Raw genomic sequence first — 19824 nt, 5'->3', positions numbered from 1 at the left:
TTCCGATAGCAAGGAGACCAGAATTGCACGCAATATTCAAACAGTGGCCTAACCAATGTCCTGTACAGCGGCAACATGACCTCCCAACCCCTGTACTCAATACTCTGACCAATAAAAGAAAGCATACCAAACACCTTCTTCACTATCCTTATTTACCTCTGTCTCCACTTTCAAGGAGCTAGGAACCTGCACTCCCAAGGTCTCTTTGTTCAGCAACACTCCCTAGGACCTTACCATTAAGTGTATAAGTCCTGCTAAGATTTGCTTTCCCAAAATGCAGCACCTCACATTTATCTGAACTAAACTCCATCTGCCACTTCTCAGCCCATTGGCCCATCTGGTCCAGATCCTGTTGTAATCTGACGTAACCCTCTTCGTTGTCCACTACACCTCCAATTTTGGTGTCATCTGCAAACTTATTAACTATAACTCTTATGTTCGCATCCAAATCATTTATGTAAATGACAAAAAGTAGAGGACCCAGCACCAATACTTGTGGCACTCCACTGGTCACAGGCCTCCAGTCTGAAAAACAACTCTCCACCACCACCCTCTATCTTCTATCTTTGAGCCAGTTCTGTATCCAAATGGCTAGTTCTCCCTGTATTCCATGAGATCTAACCTTGCTAATCAGTCTCCCGTGGGGAACCTTGTCAAACACCTTACTGAAGTCCATTTGGATCACATCTACTGCTCTGCCCTCTTCAATTCTCTTTGTTACTTCTTCAAAAAACTCAATCAAGTTTGTGAGACATGATTTCCCATGCACAAAACCACGTTGACTATCCCTAATCAGTCCTTGCCTTTCCAAATACATGTACATCCTGTCCCTCAGGATTCCTTCCAACAACTTGCCCACCACCGAGGTCAGGCTCACTGGTCTATAGTTCCCTGGCATATCTTTACCGCCCTTCTTAAACAGTGGCACCACGTTTGCCAACCTCCAGTCTTCTGGCACCTCACCTGTGACTATCGATGATACAAATATCTCAGCAAGAGGCCCAGCAATCACTTCTCTAGTTTCCCACAGAGTTCTCGGGTACACCTGATCAGGTCCTGGGGATTTATCCAGCTTTACCCGTTTCAAGATATCCAGCACTTCCTCCTCTGTAATCTGGACATTTTCCAAGATGTCACCATCTATTTCCCTACAGTCTATATCTTCCATATCCTTTTCCACAGTAAATACTGATGTAAAATATTCATTTAGTATCTCTCCCATTTTCTGTGGCTCTACATAAGGCTGCCTTGCTGATCTTTGAGGGGCCCTTTTCTCTCCCTAGTTACCCTTTTGTCCTCAATGTATTTGTAAAAATCCTTTGGATTCTCCTTAATTCTATTTGCCAAAGCTATCTCATGTCCCCTTTTTGCCCTCCTGATTTCCCTCTTAAGTATACTCCTACTTCCTTTATACTCTTCTAAGGATTCACTCGATCTATCCTGACTATACCTGACATATGCTTCCTTCTTTTTCTTAACCAAACTCTCAATTTCTTTAGTCATCCAGCATTCCCTATATCTACCAGCCTTCCCCTTCACCCTGACAGGATTATACTTTCTCTGGATTCTTGTTATCTCATTTCTGAAGGCTTCCCATTTTCCAGCCGTCCCTTTACCTGCAAACATCTGTCCCCAATCAGCTTTCGAAAGTTCTTGCCTAATACCGTCAAAATTGGCCTTTCTCCAACTAAGAACTTCAACTTTTAGATCTGGACTATCCTTTTCCATCACTATTTTAAAACAAATAGAATTATGGTCACTGGCCCCAAAGTGCCTCCCCACTGACACCTCAGTCACCTGCCCTGCCTTATTTCCCAAGAATAGATCATGTTTTGCACCTTCTCTAGTATGTACATCCACATACTGAATCAGAAAATTGTCTTGTACGCACTTAACAAATTCCTCTCCAACTAAACCTTTAACACTATGGCAGTCCCAGTCTATGTTTGGAAAATTAAAATCCCCTACCATAACTACCCGATTATTCTTACAGATAGCTGAGATCTCCTTACAAGTTTGTTTCTCAATTTCCTTCTGACTATTAGGGGGTCTATAATACAATCCCAATAAGGTGATCATCCCTTTCTTATTTCTCAGTTCCACCCAAATAACTTCCCTGGATGTATTTCTGGGAATATCCTCCCTCAGTACAGCTGTAATGCTATCCCTTATCAAAAATGCCACTCCCCCTCCTCTCTTGCCTCCCTTTCTATCCTTCCTGTAGCATTTGTATCCTGGAACATTAAGCTGCAAGTCCTGCCCATCCCTGAGCCATGTTTCTGTAATTGCTATGATATCCCAGTCCCATGTTCCTAACCATGCCCTGAGTTCATCTGCCTTCCCTGTTAGGCCCCTTGCATTGAAATAAATGCAGTTTAATTTATTCGTCCTACCTTGTCCCTGCCTGCCCTGACTGTTTGACTCACTTCTGTTCTCAGCTGGACCCGTCTCAGATCGATCTCTTTCCTCACTATCTCCCTGGGCCCGACCACCACCCTCCCCCTTCCCCCCACCCACCCCGCCCTTCCTAGTTTAAACCCTCCCAAGCAGCTCTAGCAGATTTCCCTGCCGGTGTATTAGTCTCCTTCCAATTTAGGTGCAATCCGTCCTTCTTGTACAGAACACTTCTACCCCAAAAGAGATTCCAATGATCCAAAAATGTGAATCCTTCTCCCATACACCAGCTCCTCAGCCATGCATTCATCTGCTCTATCCTCCTATTCCTGCCCTCACTAGCTCATAGCACTGGGAGTAATCCAGATATTACCACCCTTGAGGACCTCCTTTTTAAATTTCTGCCTAACTCTCTGTAATCTCCCTTCAGAATCTCAACCTTTTCCCTTCCAATATCGTTGGTTCCAATGTGGATAATGGTCTCTTGCTGGCCCCCCTCCCCCTTGAGAACATTCTGCACCCTCTCTGGGACATCCTTGATCCTGGCACCAGGGAAACAACACACCATCCTGCTTTTTCTCTGCTGGCCACAGAAATGTCTGTCTGTACCTTGGACTAGAGAGTCCCCTAACACAATTCATCTCTTGGAAGCCGACGTACCCCTCGTTGCATTAGAGCCAGTCTCAATACCAGAAACTTGGCTGTTCGTGCTACGTTCCCCTGAGAATCCATCACCCCCTACATTTTCCAAAACAGCATACCTGTTTGAAATGGGTATATCCACAAAAGACTCCTGCCCTAGCTGCCTACCTCTCTTACCTTTCCTGGAGTTAACCCATCTATGTGACTGTATCTGAGACTTTCCCCCCTTCCTATAACTGCCATCCATCACATACTGTTGCTGTTGCAAATTCCTCATCGCTTCTAACTGTCTCTCCAACCGATCCATTTGATCTGATAAGATTTGCATCCAACAGCATTTATGGCAGATATAATCTGCAGTAAACATTAAGCTCTCTTTAAACTCCCACATCTGACAAAAAGTACATATCACTGCAAAGGCCATTTTTGCTCCTTCACAATCTACAGACCCAGAAAATAACACCATCTTATTCCTCTACAAAACACTGCCCAGGTTAAATTAATAGTTATGGCTTATATTTTAAGTTTAATCAAGAGACATATCTCCAAAAACATATAATCAAGAAAGAACCCACTCTAATCACTACTGCAGCCTTTCTGTTGGACACACTTAAAACAACAATTAACTTATCTGATTCTGTGCTGTGAACTTCGCCCAAACAGGTTCCTCCAAGATTAGTTGTGAATTTCACTGTTTGTTAATTTTCCCAGGCGCACTCCGATATCCTGCGATACACGAATTCAAACAGCAAAGACAGTAACTGTGCAGGTTCTCTCTCTCTCTCTCTCTCTCTCTCCTGCACTGACCTCACCATGTGCTTCCTTTGTCTGCTCTTCTCCCTTTTAAAACTGCTATTGCTTTGACTTTTTTTTCCAAAGTTCCAAAACAATGCAACAGCATATAAAACAGGAATTACTGCTCCTGGAATTTGAGGAAATCACCTCCAGCACCTAAAATACCTCAAAAAAAAGGAGCAGCTGTTACAGCCAGAAATTTTTCCCATCCTCCATCTTGGATTACCCAAATAACACACACAAATCACACAAATTTCACACACACACACACATAAATAACACACACACACTCATGCACACATATACACACTCACACTTTTGCACACACACACACTCTTACTTCACATACACACCGATGCATACATACACACTTACACACAAGCACACTCATGCAAATACAGGCACACACGCACAAGTGCATGCACGTGTGTACACACACACGCTGGAAATCTGAAATAAAAATGTACAACTGCTAGAAAAACTCAGCCGATCTGGTTGCGGTGGTGGAAGGAGGAACGGGATTGCTGCTTACCTGCTGCATCCCCTGCATTGCTTGCTGCTGAAAGTGAAGCTGCTGCTCCTTGGTGTGGCTTTCGTCCATGCGTTGGAACATGCCCTGCTCCTGTTTAAGCAGCTCCACCTCGTTCCGATAGGCATCCAGCTGCCACCTCAGACTGTCATTCTCTTCCTTCAGGGCACGTGCCTGAGCAGCCAGAGCTACATCGGGGGCAGAATGAGAGAGAGTAACTATCTCCACTCTCCTTAGTCTTGGACATACATTCAAACACTCACTACTACTACTGCAGGAGTCCAGAACTGAAACTGGAAGGGAAAAGAAGTGTTAATGTATTAACAGATAAAAGCTACACGTTCAGAGATAACTTTTCAGTTATTAATTGAAATCAAAAGTTTGTTACCACAGAGGTAGATATAGGAAGAAGAAGTCATCTTGCAACTGTTCCAGAACATTATGGCTAATCTGTTACCTCTCTCTAAATACTTACTTTGTCCCTGTATTTCTGCCCTAACACCAAAACTCCTACTAATCCCAGAGAACAAAAATGTAATCGATCTCAGATTAAGAATTAACCAACCTCCTGGAGGCAACTGTCATTTCTCGAGGAGAGAAACAAACTTCCGCCATCATTTACGTGCAAGAATGCTGTGTTCAATAACTCCATGTTCAATTACTCGAGTCTAGTAGCTGATCTATGTCTGCTGTGCTTGACTGGTTAAGCCTGGCTATTGAGTCAGAGAAAAGGAAAGCAGGCCCACCAGAAGCTGGGCTGAGACATTTCAAATCATTGTGTAAGTCTCGATTAGTTGTCTCAACACACTTAAGAGAATGGGTGTCATCTCTTCACTGTGCTGTGGAAAATCAAATATATACAACATGCAACAGAAGCCTTTCCTAACTTTATCCTTAAAGGTCTGGTTGTAAGGATTTTGAGCTATGTTCTCCAGTGCTGGATACATCACCCAAGAGACTTTTCTTTCTTTATTTAACCTTAATTCCCCTTAGCATCATAATCTCTGTGTGATCTCTGGGCGGCACGGTGGCACAGTGGTTAGCACTGCTGCCTCACAGCGCCAGAGACCCGGGTTCAATTCCCGCCTCAGGTGACTGACTGTGTGGAGTTTGCACATTCTCCCCGTGTCTGCGTGGGTTTCCTCCGGGTGCTCCAGTTCCCTCCCACAGTCCAAAGATGTGCAGGTCAGGTGAATTGGCCATGCTAAATTGCCCGTAGTGTTAGGTAAGGGGTAAATGTAGGGGTATGGGTGGGTTGCGCTTCGGTGGGTCGGTGTGGACTTGTTGGGCCGAAGGGCCTGTTTCCACACTGTAATGTAATCTAATCTAATCATTGACAAACAAGATTTTAATGTTCAGCACCATTCGCGACTCCTCAGATACTGAAGCAGACCATGTTCAAATGCAACAAGATCTGGACAATATCCAGGCTTGGGCTGACAGCTAGCATGTAACATTCACAGCACATAATGCCAGGCTACGACCATCTTCTATAAGAGGTAATCTAACCACTGCCCCTTGACATTCAATGGCATTACCATCACTGAATCCCCTAATGTCAACACCCTGGAGGTTACCATTGACCAGAAACTGAACTGGATTCACCACATAAACACAAGAGTAGGTCAGAGGTTCTGAATACTGCAGTGAGAAACTCACCTCCTGACACCCCAAAGCCTGTCCACCATCTACAAGGCACAAGCCAGGACTAAGATGGAATACTCCCCACTTGCCTGGATGGGGGCAGCTCCAACAACACTCAAGAAGCTTGACACCATCCAGGACAAAGCAGCCGCTTGATTGGCACCAGATCCACAAACACCCACTCCTTTCCACCACCGATGCTCAGTAGCAGCAGTGTGTACCGTCTACAAGATGCACTGCAGAGGTTTACCAAGGCACCTTAGACAGCACCTTCCAAACCCACAACACTTCCATCTAGAAGGATAAGGGCAGCAGATGCAAGGGAACACCACCCCCCACAAGTTCCCCTCCAAGCCACTCACCATCCTGACTTGGAAATATATCATCGTTCCTGTTGCTGGGTCAGAATCCTGGAATTCCCTCCCACATGGCATTGTGGGTCAACCCACAGCGGTTCAAGAAGGTAACTCATCACCACCTTCTCAAGGGGCAACTAGGGACGGGCAATAAATACTGGGCAGCCAGTGACGTCAATGTCCTGTGAGTGAATAAAACAAACTCAATCCTCTTAAACTTAATATTCGAAATTCCACAGAATATAGCGTTGATTGTGTAATCTCCTAGTTTAACCCAGAGCGTTCAGGTATTATTCAAAGCTGCACTAACACCAAGGGCGATTTATTGCCCCGAAAGGACTGGTGCCCAGAACCATTGTCCACGCCCCATTCCTTGCTCAGCCCTCCCCCTGAGGACTAACACCTTCAAGGGCACATCCCCACAAGGTCAATGACAGCGCATCTTTCAGACTTGGCTCTCAGGCGCTGGCAATCTCAGCCAGATGAATAAATTGAGTGGTAGCTCAAGTCAAGGTAAACCCTTGATGCAGTGAATGGGAAGTCTTCCGATTCAGAATGAGGGCAGCTAATGGCTGAGCTGGATGGTATGAAACATGTGTAGACAGATTGTGGAGTGGATGGGCACTACCAGCAGGAACCCTACTGTGTGACAAGGCTGCTCCAGCCCTCCCCCCTCAAACACTGCTGAGTGAAACACTGGAGGTGACATTTTGGAGATCCCACATGACAGGGAGGGACTCTCGCTTAGAGCAGCTTCATTGGTTTGCCATATCTCCATCCACCCGCCCTCACCAGTTCCCAACTGACTCAATGGGAGTGTTGTGAGCAGATCTGGGCACCACACCTCAGGAAGGATGTATTGGCCTTGGAGGGAATACGATGTTTAAACCTACATTGCCGAAGCGCAACCCACCCAAGAATGACACCTGGACTTCAGGAGTTAAGCTACAAGGAGAGATAAGTAAAAACTAGGCCTGCTTTCTCTAGAATTTAAAAGGTTAAGGGGTGACATGATCAAAGTTCTCAAGATATCAACAGGAAAAGACACAGTAAATAAGCTGTTTCCACTGGTTAGGGATTCTAGAATTAGGGTCTAAGTGTCGGGTCTGAGTGGGATGCTCTTCGGAGGATCAGTGTTGACTTGATGGGCCGAATGGCCTGCTTTCACATTGTAGGCAGTTTATCATTCTATAACAGATTATGGCCAGACTGTTCAGGAGGGATGTTGGGAAGCACTTCTACACACAAAGGGTGGGAGATGTTTGGAGGTCTCTTCCATCGACATTGGTGGACGTTGCATTAATTGTTAGCTTCAAATCTGAGATAGATACATTATGTTCAGCAAAAGGGAATAGGGGATATGGGCCAAAGGCAGGAATGTGGAGTTGGGCCATGATCTCATTGAGAGGCGAAGCAGGCTCCATGGGGCTAAACGGTCTAATTAAAGACTAGAAAACGAAGCAGAAGGCAATGGAACATAAGGCCTGATTGCCATGGCGACAGCTTTGCAGAATGACAGTCTTTATATGGGAGTTTATATGGTGGAACAGAAACAGGTGCTTTAAGGAAGAACCCCGGCCTTAAGTCCTCTGGAGTGATTACCCAAACAGAACAGGTTAGCCAGTGCATCAAATGCCAAGGCTCACGTCGCACACGCAACATATCAGATAGTTTGAGGGAAATGTTCATGGACAGCCAAATCACAAGCAGATGTACAAAAGCAGATGGACGGAAAAAACGTGTTACATTATGAAAGCAGCTGGGCCATCGAGGTCAGTTGTAGAAATAGCTCCAAATGACCATAACAAGTGGTTCGTATAAGGTCTCACAACTGCCACTCCAACGGAATGGACAAATCTTCTTAAATCTTGCCGGTCCACGTCATGTGTATTGTCCTCCACATAACCTTCTGGTAACCTTTGAGGTGTACCTGCAGTTTACACTGTCCCTCAGCATGACCAAGTCCATCTACCTCATAACAGCCGAAATAGTCGCCAGTGCTACATATTTCTTTTAAAAATCAGATGTGTTATGGCTCCTTTGGACTCGAACCCAGGCCTCCTAGCTCAGAGATATGGACACTACCACTGCACCCTTAATTACCTTGACCGACGAAAGGCTGCTGCAAGGTATCCGCAAAGTAAATGTCACTCAATAGGTTGTTTTCACGTACAGTGCACCGAGGGGCTGGAGATTACACAGCCCTTCAGGCTACATTGCTGACAAAGAATAAACATTGCGAAGATCAATAATATTGAAAATGTCTCGAGGCGACTCAGAGCGGAACACACACAGATGCACGGAGTAAAGTTTACTTCTATTGACATTTGGCGATTTCCAATCTGAAATATTTTGCCCTTGGGCTGCATGTCAATCCTGGAATGTTTATTGCAAAAATTAAATATTTTACAATCGCATTGCATTCAACTTGAATTCCACTACAAATTTCTGTCATGTTCAAGTTGAACTCTGCTGCACTGTTCGTTTTTATCAAAAGTTTCGCTCTGTCTCTGTCTCAATCAAGACCCAGTTCCTTTCCTGAAAGCAATTTAGGAGGAAGGGGAGGAGATAGCGGCTATAGTCAGCCATTCAGTTCCTCAAGCTGGTTTCAGGTTTGACGAGATGATGGCTGATCATCGATGTCACTGCTGTTCTCCCAGTGTATTTATATCTCTTGGTATCTTTAATATCGAGAAGCCACTGATTTCTGGGGTGCCTTGTCGCTGTGCCAAGTTGTCAGCGTATCTGCAGGAGGGTTCTGTTGAACATCTGGGATCCTTCTGCCCATTTATCGCCCCACCCTATACATGGGAAGTCCATCACTGTGACTGGATGTCCTCTTGACATCCGGGCCTGTGATCTGGTTCTGGAGGCTCCCTGGGTCAGAATGAACATTCTTCTCCCTATGGTGGAGGGAGTAGTGTTCTCAGTCCTAGAGGGGCCAGAGCTCCAAACTGCTACAAAGAGAAGCATGTCGCCGAACCTCTACATCCATCAGGACCCAGATGCAAGAATGAAAAGTTTCCAGCAAGTGGGACAGTTTTGTTGTATTACCGGAGAGCCTGGGTAGCCTACAGTGTCTCTCCTTGGCAACACCTCGGGCAATCGGAGTTGACTTGTCACTCTTTCCTCAAGTAGCATAAATTGTTGTGGTCGTTTGAAATTTGGCATTCTTGCATTTGTCCTGATGACAAGAAGCTTCACAATGGTGTCTTTCTTTATGGTAGCAGCACTCCGCATCTAGAATCTCATCTGCTATTCGTGAAATGAGGCTGTTCTCATCCCTAATTTTGACAGAGGGCTTAAGAAAATTACAGTCCCGATGCTACTGAACATTTCTGTACCTCAGCTGGGAGTTCTTGCTGCCTGCTCGGAGCAAGTTAATGTAATTCTGATCCTTCCTAAAGGGCAATCAGGGAAAAGGCCTTAGGACCATTAGTAGGCTATTCAGCTCTACTTCATAAGATTTTGATTGATAGCCCAGCTCAATTGAGATTCAAGGGTACATCTTCTTTTAGAGGTGAGGATGAGGGTTAGATTGTAAGAAATGAGGTGCATTTATCTATCACCTTTCACTTTTCAAGGCCAGCGGCACTCAGGCTCGGCAGCGCCATTGAAGAGGCGGTGGTGGCAGCTGAAAGACCAGCCCTCAGAGTCCAGGGATCTTGGGGGGACCCAGGTCAAAGGGCATGGGTAGGGAGGGAGCAGCAGGTCAGAGGCATAGCGAGGGCGAATGACCTCTGTCAGTGACCCTCCTTCCCAGTCCCTCCATCCGGCACTGACTGTCTTTAAGGCAACACTGCCCCACCCCCCTCCTGCATGAACCATCACCCAATCCAACATCCCCTGAGCTAACACACTGTCTAATCAGGTTGCCCTGTTAGGTACATACAGTACTCCATGGTGTTGGGTTTATGGCTGAACGAATTTCTGGGGCAGTGAACTCAGGACTTTAAGTGAGACTAAAGGGCCTCCATTGACGGTAAATTAGGAAGGTCAAGGGAGACATCTTTACACCTTTCAAATCGTGACCTTCTGAAAAAATTTAATTCATGTCCATGGGAGGATCACCGACTAGGCCAACATTTATTGCCCATCCCGAATAGCCATGAAGGGGTAGCACGGTGGCTCAGTGGTTAGCACTGTTGCCTCACAGCACCAGGGTCCCGGGTTCAATTCCAGCCTCGGGCGACTGCCTGTGTGGAGTTTGCACATACTCCCCGTGTCTGCGTGGGTTTCCTCCGGGTGCTCCGGTTTCCTCCCACAATCCAAAGATGTGCGGGTCAGGTGAATTGGCCATGCTAAATTGCCCATGCTAAATTGCCCGTAGTGTTCAGGGGTGTTTAGGTTAGGTGGATTGGCCATGGGAATTGCAGAGTCACAGGGAGGGGGTTAAGAGTCTGGATGGGACACTCTTCAGAGGATTGGTGTAAACTCGATGGGCCGAGCAGCCTGCTTCCACACTGTAGGGATTCTATGTTCAAAGTTGCTCAGAGTCAACAGCATTGCTGCAGGTCTGGAGTCACATATAAACCAGGTAAGGATGGCAGATTTCCTTTTCCAAAGGGCATTAGTGAACCACATGGGTTTGTTACATCCATGGTTACACACCATTATTTCAGATGTTTGGTTTCAAATTTATTCAACATCCAATTATCATGTGTGAGCTTTGAACCCATGACCCCAGAACATTTGGCCTGGTCTCTGGACATCTAAACGCCAGCTCGCGGACACCTCCTCCTACTGCCCCCTTGACCATGACCCCACCTCCCACCACCAAACCATCATCTCCCAGACCATCCATAACCTCATCACCTCAGGGGATCTCCCATCCACCGCCTCCAACCTCATAGTCCCACAACCCCGCACCACCCGTTTCTACCTCCTGCCCAAAACCCACAAACCTGACTGCCCCGGCCGACCCATTGTCTCAGCCTGCTCCTGCTCCACCGGACTCATCTCTGCATACCTCGACACAGTCCTGTCCCCCTTAGTCCAAGAACTCCCCACCTACGTTCGGGACACCACCCACACCCTCCACCTCCTCCATGATTTTCGCTTCCCCGGTCCCCAACGCCTTATCTTCACCATGGACATCCAGTCCCTGTACACCTCCATCCCCCATCACGAAGGACTCAAAGCCCTCTGCTTCTTCCTTTCCCGCCGTACCAACCAGTACCCTTCCACCGACACCCTCCTTCGACTGACTGAACTGGTCCTCACTCTGAACAACTTCTCTTTCCAATCCTCCCACTTCCTCCAAACCAAAGGAGTAGCCATGGGCACCCACATGGGCCCCAGCTATGCCTACCACTTCGTCAGATATGTGGAACAGTCCATCTTCCACAGCTACATTGGCACCACCCCCCACCTTTCGTCGTGCTACCTCGTGCTCCCACGAGGAGGTTGAACAGTTCATCCACTTTACCAACACTTTCCACCCTGACCTCAAATTCACCTGGACCGTCTCAGACTCCTCCCTCCCCTTCCTAGACCTTTCCATTTCTATCTCGGGCGACCAAATCAACACGGACATTTACTATAAACCGACCGACTCCAACAGCTACCTAGACTACACCTCCTCCCACCCTGCCCCCTGTAAAAACGCCATCCCATATTCCCAATTCCTTCGTCTCCGCCGCATCTGCTCCCAGGAGGACCAGTTCCAAAATCGTACCACCCAGATGGCCTCCTTCTTCAAGGACCGCAATTTCCTCTCAGACGTGGTTGACTATGCTCTCCAACGCATCTCCTCCACTTCCCGCTCCTCCACCCTTGAGCCCCGCCCCTCCAATCACAACCAGGACAGAACCCCACTGGTCCTCATCATCCACCCCACCAACCTCCATGTACAGCGTATCTTCCGCCACCTCCAACGGACCCCACCACCAGGGATATATTTCCCTTCCCTCCCCTATCAGCGTTCCGAAAAGACCACTCCCTCCGTGACTCCCTCGTCAGGTCCACACCCCCCACCAACCCAACCTCCACTCCCGGCACCTTCCCCTGCAACCGCAAGAAATGCAAAACTTGCGCTCACACCTCCCCCCTGACTTCCCTCCAAGGCCCCAAGGGATCCCTCCATATCCGCCACAAATTCACCTGCACCTCCACACACATCATTTACTGCATCCGCTGCACCCGATGTGGCCTCCTCTATATTGGGGAGACAGGCCGCCTACTTGCGGAACGTTTCAGAGAACACCTCTGGACCAACCAACCCAACCACCCCGTAGCTCAACACATCAACTCCCCCTCCCACTCCACCAAGGACATGCAGGTCCTTGGACTCCTCCATCGCCAGACCATGGCAACACGACGGTTGGAGGAAGAGCGCCTCATCTTCCACCTGGGAACCCTCCAACCACAAGGGATGAACTCCGATTTCTCCAGTTTCCTCATTTCCCCTCCCCCCACCTTGTCTCAGTCAAATCCCTCGAACTCAGCACCGCCTTCCTAACCTGCAATCTTCTTCCTGACCTCTCCGCCCCCACCCCCAGTCCGGCCTATCACCCTCACCTTGACCTCCTTCCACCTATCACATTTCCAACGCCCCTCCCCCAAGTCCCTCCTCCCTACCTTTTATCTTAGCCTGATAGACACACTTTCCTCATTCCTGAAGAAGGGCTTATGCCCGAAACATCGTTTCTCCTGCTCCTTGGATGCTGCCTGACCCGCTGCGCTTTTCCAGCAACACATTTTCAGCTCTGTTCATCTAGCCCTGCTTACATTACCACTGTGCCACCATCTCCCTGCGAGAGGAATGGTGATTGTACCTGAGGCCCACTTCTTGAGGCTGGTCCTTCGAAATAGATGCCCACTCGTGTGCAGGGCAGAGGATGACATGAAAGGGGCAATCCAGGGTAGGGGCAGAGCACCGAGGGATGCCAGTGGTTCCTGCCAGGCCATAGCTCCCCCCATGAGGTTCACTGCCCAGTGCCGTCACCATGCCCATCTCATGGTTTTGCTGCGCCAACTGGTCATTTAGGGGAAACGTTGACCTGCTGTGAAAATGGCTGTTTTTCAATCAGTTTGATTTTAACCTGTTTTCCAGAGTGTCTCACTCTGTCAGCACATTCCCCCAGCCAGGATTTGGCCAGTCCTTCAAAAAAAATGTGATTAATTAGATTCAAGTGATTAATTCCAAATCAATGTCGCGTCACACCCACATTCAACCGTGAGATTTTGGGGTGTGACCGTGAGATGGAGCTCCAAGTGTAATAAGTCTTTTATTTTGATCTTGCTACACTCTGCTCCCAGATATATCTAGAGATGCCCTCACTTTCACTCTGCCAAAGTCATCCAAATACACACCTGAGTGGTCAATGCTATCCCAAGGTTATTTTACCTCTTTTTGACTTTCACTGCACCAACTCTGCAGCATCAGATCTAACATTGAAAGATTCTGACAGACTAACAAAATCTGTCTTAACACTGCAGTATTCAGTGAAGTAAAAATAGCCTGCAGTATCTGCGCTGTGGAGAAAGTGAGGACTGCAGATGCTGGAGTACCAGAGTTGAAAAACGTGGTGCTGGAAAAACACAGTAGGCCAGGCAGCATCCGAGGAGCTGGAGAATCGACGTTTCAGGCATAAGCCCTTCCTCAGGAATGAGTATCTGCGCTGTGTAGAGTATGAGAATCAACAACCCCCCCTCCCCAGGCGAGGTTGAAAGCTTAAGCCATGGGATGTGGGTGTCACTGGCTGGGCCAGTATTCATTGCCCGTCCCTAGTTGCCCCTTGAGAAGGTGGTGGTGAGCTGCCTTCTTGAACTGCTGCAGTCCATGTGCTGTAAGTATATTCACAATGCCCTTAGGGAGGGAATTCCAGGATTCTGGCATAGAAACAGTGAAGGAACAGCGATATATTACCAAGTCAGGATGGTGCGTGGGTTGGCGTCGAACTTGCAGGGGGTGATGTGCCCGTGTATCTGCTACCGTAGAGTCATATACATGGAAACAAACCCTTTGGTTCAACCAGTCCATGTTGACCGTTACCCCAATCTAAACTAGTCCTACCTCCCTGTGCTTGGCCCATACCCCTCCAACCCTTTCCTATTCATGTACTTATCCAAATGTCTTTTAAATGTGTTACTGTGCCCACATCCACCACTTCCTCTGGAAGTTTACTCCACACATGAACCACTCTCTGTGTAAAAAAAAAACCTTTGTGTCTTTTTTAAATCGTTCTCCTCCCACCCTAGTTTTGAAATGCCCCACCCTAGGGAAAAGACCCTTCTCATTCACCTCAACTGTGCCTCTCATGACTTTATAAACCGCTGGAAGGTCACCCCTCAACCTCGTACACTCCAGTGAGAAATGTCCTAGCCTATCCAGCCTCTCCTGATAACTCAAACGCTCCAATCCCAGCAACATCCTGATAAATCTCTTCTGATGCCTCTCCAGCTTAATAACAGCCTTCCTATAACAGGGCACACCATACTGCCTTTGTCCTTCAAGATGGAAGTGGGCGTGGGTTTGGAAGGTATTGTCTAAGGAGTCTTAGTGAGTTAATGTAAATGTTAGACACTGTTGCTACTGAGCGTTGGTGGGGGTGGAGGGAGTGAATGCTTAAGGAGCCTATTTTAGCTACTGTAGTGCATCTTGTAGTTAGAACACGCTGCAGTTGGTGTTCATTGGTGGATATTTAAGAAGCCTTTGGGAGTTATGGCAGTGCATAGACAGGTGGCAAACATTGCTCCGGGGTATCAGAGGATGGCATTAGACTGTAACTCAAAGCCCTGTGATGAGGTAGTTACCTTGGCAACCAGCTAAAACTCTCACGATTTCTTGTTGCTGCAATTATAGCTGTACCTAATGACTTGAATGTCCAAGTGATTAGTAATACAAGGTGTAATTACAGTGAGGGCAGATGTTAGCCAGTTTAATGATAAACTACAATTTGTAAAACAGACTATTGGCGCCGGGTGTTCATTCACTTGACACGGTTTTGAAAACAGATTCTGGTATTCTTTTTCACACATAGTGACCTAAGAGGAATTTATTAAAACCAATGAAGTTAAAACACTGATTGTCGCCCTGTTCAATCAGCCTCTCCTGTGTTGAAGTGGATGGGCCTTGTAACAGCTCAGTGCTGAACTAATATCGCATTGCTGCCAGGAACTATCTCCCAGCGCGATCTCTCACCTCAACAGACTCCAATAGCAGATACTCGTATTACAAATGAGTAATGTTTGTAGATACTCTTTGTGCAGTTACCAACAACGGATCCAACTTTTTCTTGAAATAAAACAAATCTGCATGTTATTTACTTTTTTTGAGAGTGTTTTTGGGACACTTGGCCCATCCTTAACTGCCCTTGAACTGAGTGGCATTTCAGAGGGCAGTGAGGAGTCTGCCACATTGCTGGGGGGGGCTGGAATCCCATGTAGGCCGGACCAGGTGAAGATGGCAGATTTCTTTCCCTAAAAGGGGCAGTACAATGGCTCAGTGGTGAACATTGCTGCCTCACAGCGCTAGCGACCCAGGTTCGATTCCAGCCTCGGGTGACTGTCTGTGCGGAGTTTGCACATTCTCCCCGTGTCTGCGTGGGTTTCCTCCGGGTGCTCCGGTTTCCTCCCACAGTCCAAAGATGTGCAGGTCAGGTGAATTGGCCATGCTAAATTGCCCAGGTGTGTAGGTTAGGTGCAAGTCAGGGGTAAATGTAGGGGAATGGGTCTGGGTGGATTACTCCTTGGAGGGTCAGTGTAGACTTGTTGGGCCGAAGGGCCTGTTTCCACACTGTAGGGATTCTAATTCTAATTCTAATTTTAAAGAACATTAGTGAGTCATATGGGTTTTCCCTCCGACAATCAGTGATAGTTTTACCATCACTGAGCTAGCTTTCGATTCCAGATTTATTAACATTACTGAAATTCTACCGGTGGGATCATTTGAACCCACATGCCTTCAGCATTAGCCTGGACCTTAGGATGACTAGTGCAGTATCTTACCACAATACCACAGACATCAAGGAGGGAGGACAGAATGAAATAAGGAGTGAAGAAAAGAGCCAGTGAACATTTATATCATGGTTGTAAGGTCTTTCAGACATTTATTTATGACTTTACATATGGTGGGTAGGTTGGGATGGGCGGGGTGGGGATTGGGTGTGGCAGCACGGTGGCTCAGTGGTTCACAATGTTACCTCACAGCGCCAGGGACCTGAGTTCAATTCCAGCCTCGGGCGACTGTCTGTTTGGAGTTTGCACAATCTCCCTGTGTCTGAGTGGATTTCCTCCCACACTCCAAAAATGTGCAGGTAAGATTGTATTTGCCATGCAAAATTGCCCATTGGTGTCCAAGGATGTGTGGGTTAGGTGGGTTATCTATGGGAATTGCAGTATTATAGGGATAGCGGGATGGGTCCAGTTGGGATGCTGTTTGGAGGGTTGGTGCGAACCTGATGGGCCAAATGGTCTCTTTCCACACCGAAGGGATTCTGGGATTGAGATGGGATTTATGCGACAGTTTATACAAGACAGCAGAGGGTTAGGATCTCATCGAAAGTTCAGGTCTTTCTTGACAGTCTTCGGAGTCCCAAAACCAATTCAAATCCTCTTGGTAAATTCAGCTTAGATGTTCCTCGAGATTCAATCCCAACTGAAGAATACTCAGGGATGCCAACACGATAAATGGTGGAGAAAATGTTGTTGGCATATGAAAACTGATCAGTGCAATGGAAACTGGGAGGGAGGGCAATTCTGTGATCTGTAAAGGTCAAGCCTGACTCTGGGGCAGAGTTACCCTGGGACAAGAGGATTTTGGGATTGACAGAACTACAAGCCCACGGTCATCCTTGCCTCAGGCTATCACTGAGGAGTTTGTCAAAAGCACGTCTCGCACAAAGAGATGCTGTTGAAGTCCAGAATATCAAGAAAGCCTACTTCTGGAAAGTTAAACAGATAGAGAGGCAATTGGATGCCATGGGACATTACACGCATCACTCATTCACATAGCAGCTGAACCAGGGCAATGGAATAAAACAGTTACATTATCCAGAGCTGGAAGTGCTCTGTATAATTGACCAACAAGATATGACAAAGTAAAAGGGCACAATTGTGCACTGTACAAAGAGTTCTGTCTAGTTGAGGGGCTACAGTGCGATGGTTTACAGCAGGGTTTTTAATCTGATCTCTCGCCCTGTGATTAACTGTCTGGATTGAACCGGAATGATCAAAAGCTACAAGCCTCGCCCAATTACCAAATAAACTTGCGATTTTCCTGTTGCTATCCTCGTCAGTTGTTGCTGGCTTTAGTTAGAGTTCCTCTCTGTGAAATCAGCACAGAGGAGTATAACAGAGTTGGCCTCATCAAAACTGCAGACAAAGGTAGCTGAGAGACCCGGACCAATAACAGAGATCTCTCAGGCCAGCTGTTAACCATTCATGGCTTCTAACTGGTCATCTGAAGGTGTCTCTCTCTGATTTAAAAAGAGGATTCTGAGGTCAACAACACACGTGCCGTATACACACTAACATACAAACATACCCACACTCTCACACACCCACATGTACATACACTCTGTCACTAGCTCTCTCATACACTCACATGTACATACACTCTGTCACTAACTCTCTCATACACTCACATGTACAAACATACACTCTATCACACAAACACACTCTCACAGACACAAACACACTCACTCTCTCACACACACTCTCACAGATATAAACACAGTCTCACAGATATAAACCCTCTCTCATCCATACACTCTCACAGATACAACACGCTTACTCTCTTACACACACTTACAGATACAAACACACTCTCACAGATACAAACATGCTCATTCTCCCACACACTCTCACAGATACGAACTCAAACATTCTCACACATACACACACATGTTGTTCTGCTATAACGCGACAGTTGCGTCCCTCTGTGACCCCACACCAGAGAAAGTTGTCCTGTAGAAGATCGCTATAGAAATATCATTATACCCATTCCATTGAAAGTTTGTATTATCCAAAAAGCATCTACAATTCGTCAATCACATCATAGCCAACTTGTGTTAACAAAACGCGTGTTATACCAGAACAACCTGCATACAAACACTCTCTCACAGGTACACACTCTCACACATAACACACTCACTCTCTCTCTCACACACATACACACAATACACTCATACGTATGGCTTTCAATCCCAGGGGAAAGACAACCCTGTATCTCTGAGCAATTGCTTGCAATATGCTCCAAAGTGGGACTGATTCTGTAGCCAATGCTATCAGACACTGATCCCCACCCAAGCTGGCTCAGGGACTATATCTCAATAGTCAGATACTAAAACTTGAATCCACTGTTTCCTTTTTGTATTCTTTATATACCTCACAATAATACCAACAATACAAACTAGCTTTTAGCTCTTAATGAAGGTTTCTACAAATCCAAGCCTGATCTAAGCCTCTCCAAATCTCAGATACCTCTGCTGTCCTTTTCCAGGTTATAATACTGTGCCTCAGTTACATCAGTCTGAATTGTTGAGCTTGAATGGATTCGAAAATAATTCTATGTGTTATCATTCTCAAATTGGTTGAGGGTGTGCAGTAATTTATCCCTTTAAAAGTATAATTCGTGTTCTCGGTGATTACCAGAGAACATACTCAGCATTTGGAATGAGTAATAGCTCTAGCGTCCAAACTAAAACTTCTCTGTTTTCCTGCAGAGACATGGAAGCCAGATCAAACCTGATGACCTGATGCCCGTCTGAGGGAAGGCTGTACTGCAAGAGGAGCCGTCATTCCAATGAGGTGCAAAGTCAATGTCCTGATTACACTCTCAGGTGGGCGTGAAAGATCTAAAAGTGCTGTTTGGAAGAAGAGAATCTCCAAAATAACAGAGAGGATCTGTTGGTTTATCTCTCTGTTATTGCTGGCTTATACAATGGCCGCCATACTTCCCAGAATGCAACAGCGACGATACTTTGAAATGATTTGATAGATTCAGGAGATGACATTCTTTCTGGTCTAACAATCAAAATGCCCAGAGTAGTGCTCTGGGAACATGGCTTCAAGCTCTGGCGGCTGATGGAATTTAACTCGACAATTGCGGGGATGTTGGGGGCGGGGGGGGGGAGGCTCATGTGGGCCAATGATAGTGTCCCTACCTCTGGATCTAGAGCCTCAGGTTCAAATCCCACCTGCTCCCAAGGTGTGTCATAACATCGCTGAACTGGTTGATTAGAAAATATCTGAATTTAGAATTGAAACTTAGTCTCAGCGATAGTTACCATTGATTTTTGAAAAATAAGCCCCATCTGGTTCTCTAAATCCTTTAGGGAAGGAAATCTGCCATCCTTAACCTGGTCTGGCCTAGACCCACAGTAAATGTGGATGACTTTTACTGCCCTCTGAAATAGTCTGACGAGCCACTCAGTGAGTAACTATTAGATTCCCTATAGTGTGGAAACAGGCCCTTCGGCCCAACCAGTCCACACCGACCCTCTGAAGAGAAACCCACCC

The 19824-nt window shown here is 46.7% G+C and overlaps 1 protein-coding gene across 2 annotated transcripts in view; it reads right to left on the bottom strand.

Moving 5' to 3' along the window:
* The window catches only part of enox1 (ecto-NOX disulfide-thiol exchanger 1), a 535519-nt gene that overhangs the window by 59848 nt on the left and 455847 nt on the right, over positions 1-19824 (bottom strand). For both annotated transcript variants that reach the window (XM_072584648.1, XM_072584649.1), the window contains exon 9: positions 4364-4548. In XM_072584648.1, the coding sequence (XP_072440749.1) occupies positions 4364-4548 (185 nt within the window). The remainder of the gene's footprint in view (positions 1-4363; positions 4549-19824) is intronic.

Source organism: Chiloscyllium punctatum, chromosome 15, assembly GCF_047496795.1.
Source record: "Chiloscyllium punctatum isolate Juve2018m chromosome 15, sChiPun1.3, whole genome shotgun sequence".
Taxonomy (NCBI): domain Eukaryota; kingdom Metazoa; phylum Chordata; class Chondrichthyes; order Orectolobiformes; family Hemiscylliidae; genus Chiloscyllium; species Chiloscyllium punctatum.
This window is presented reverse-complemented; position numbering and strand designations above follow the sequence as displayed.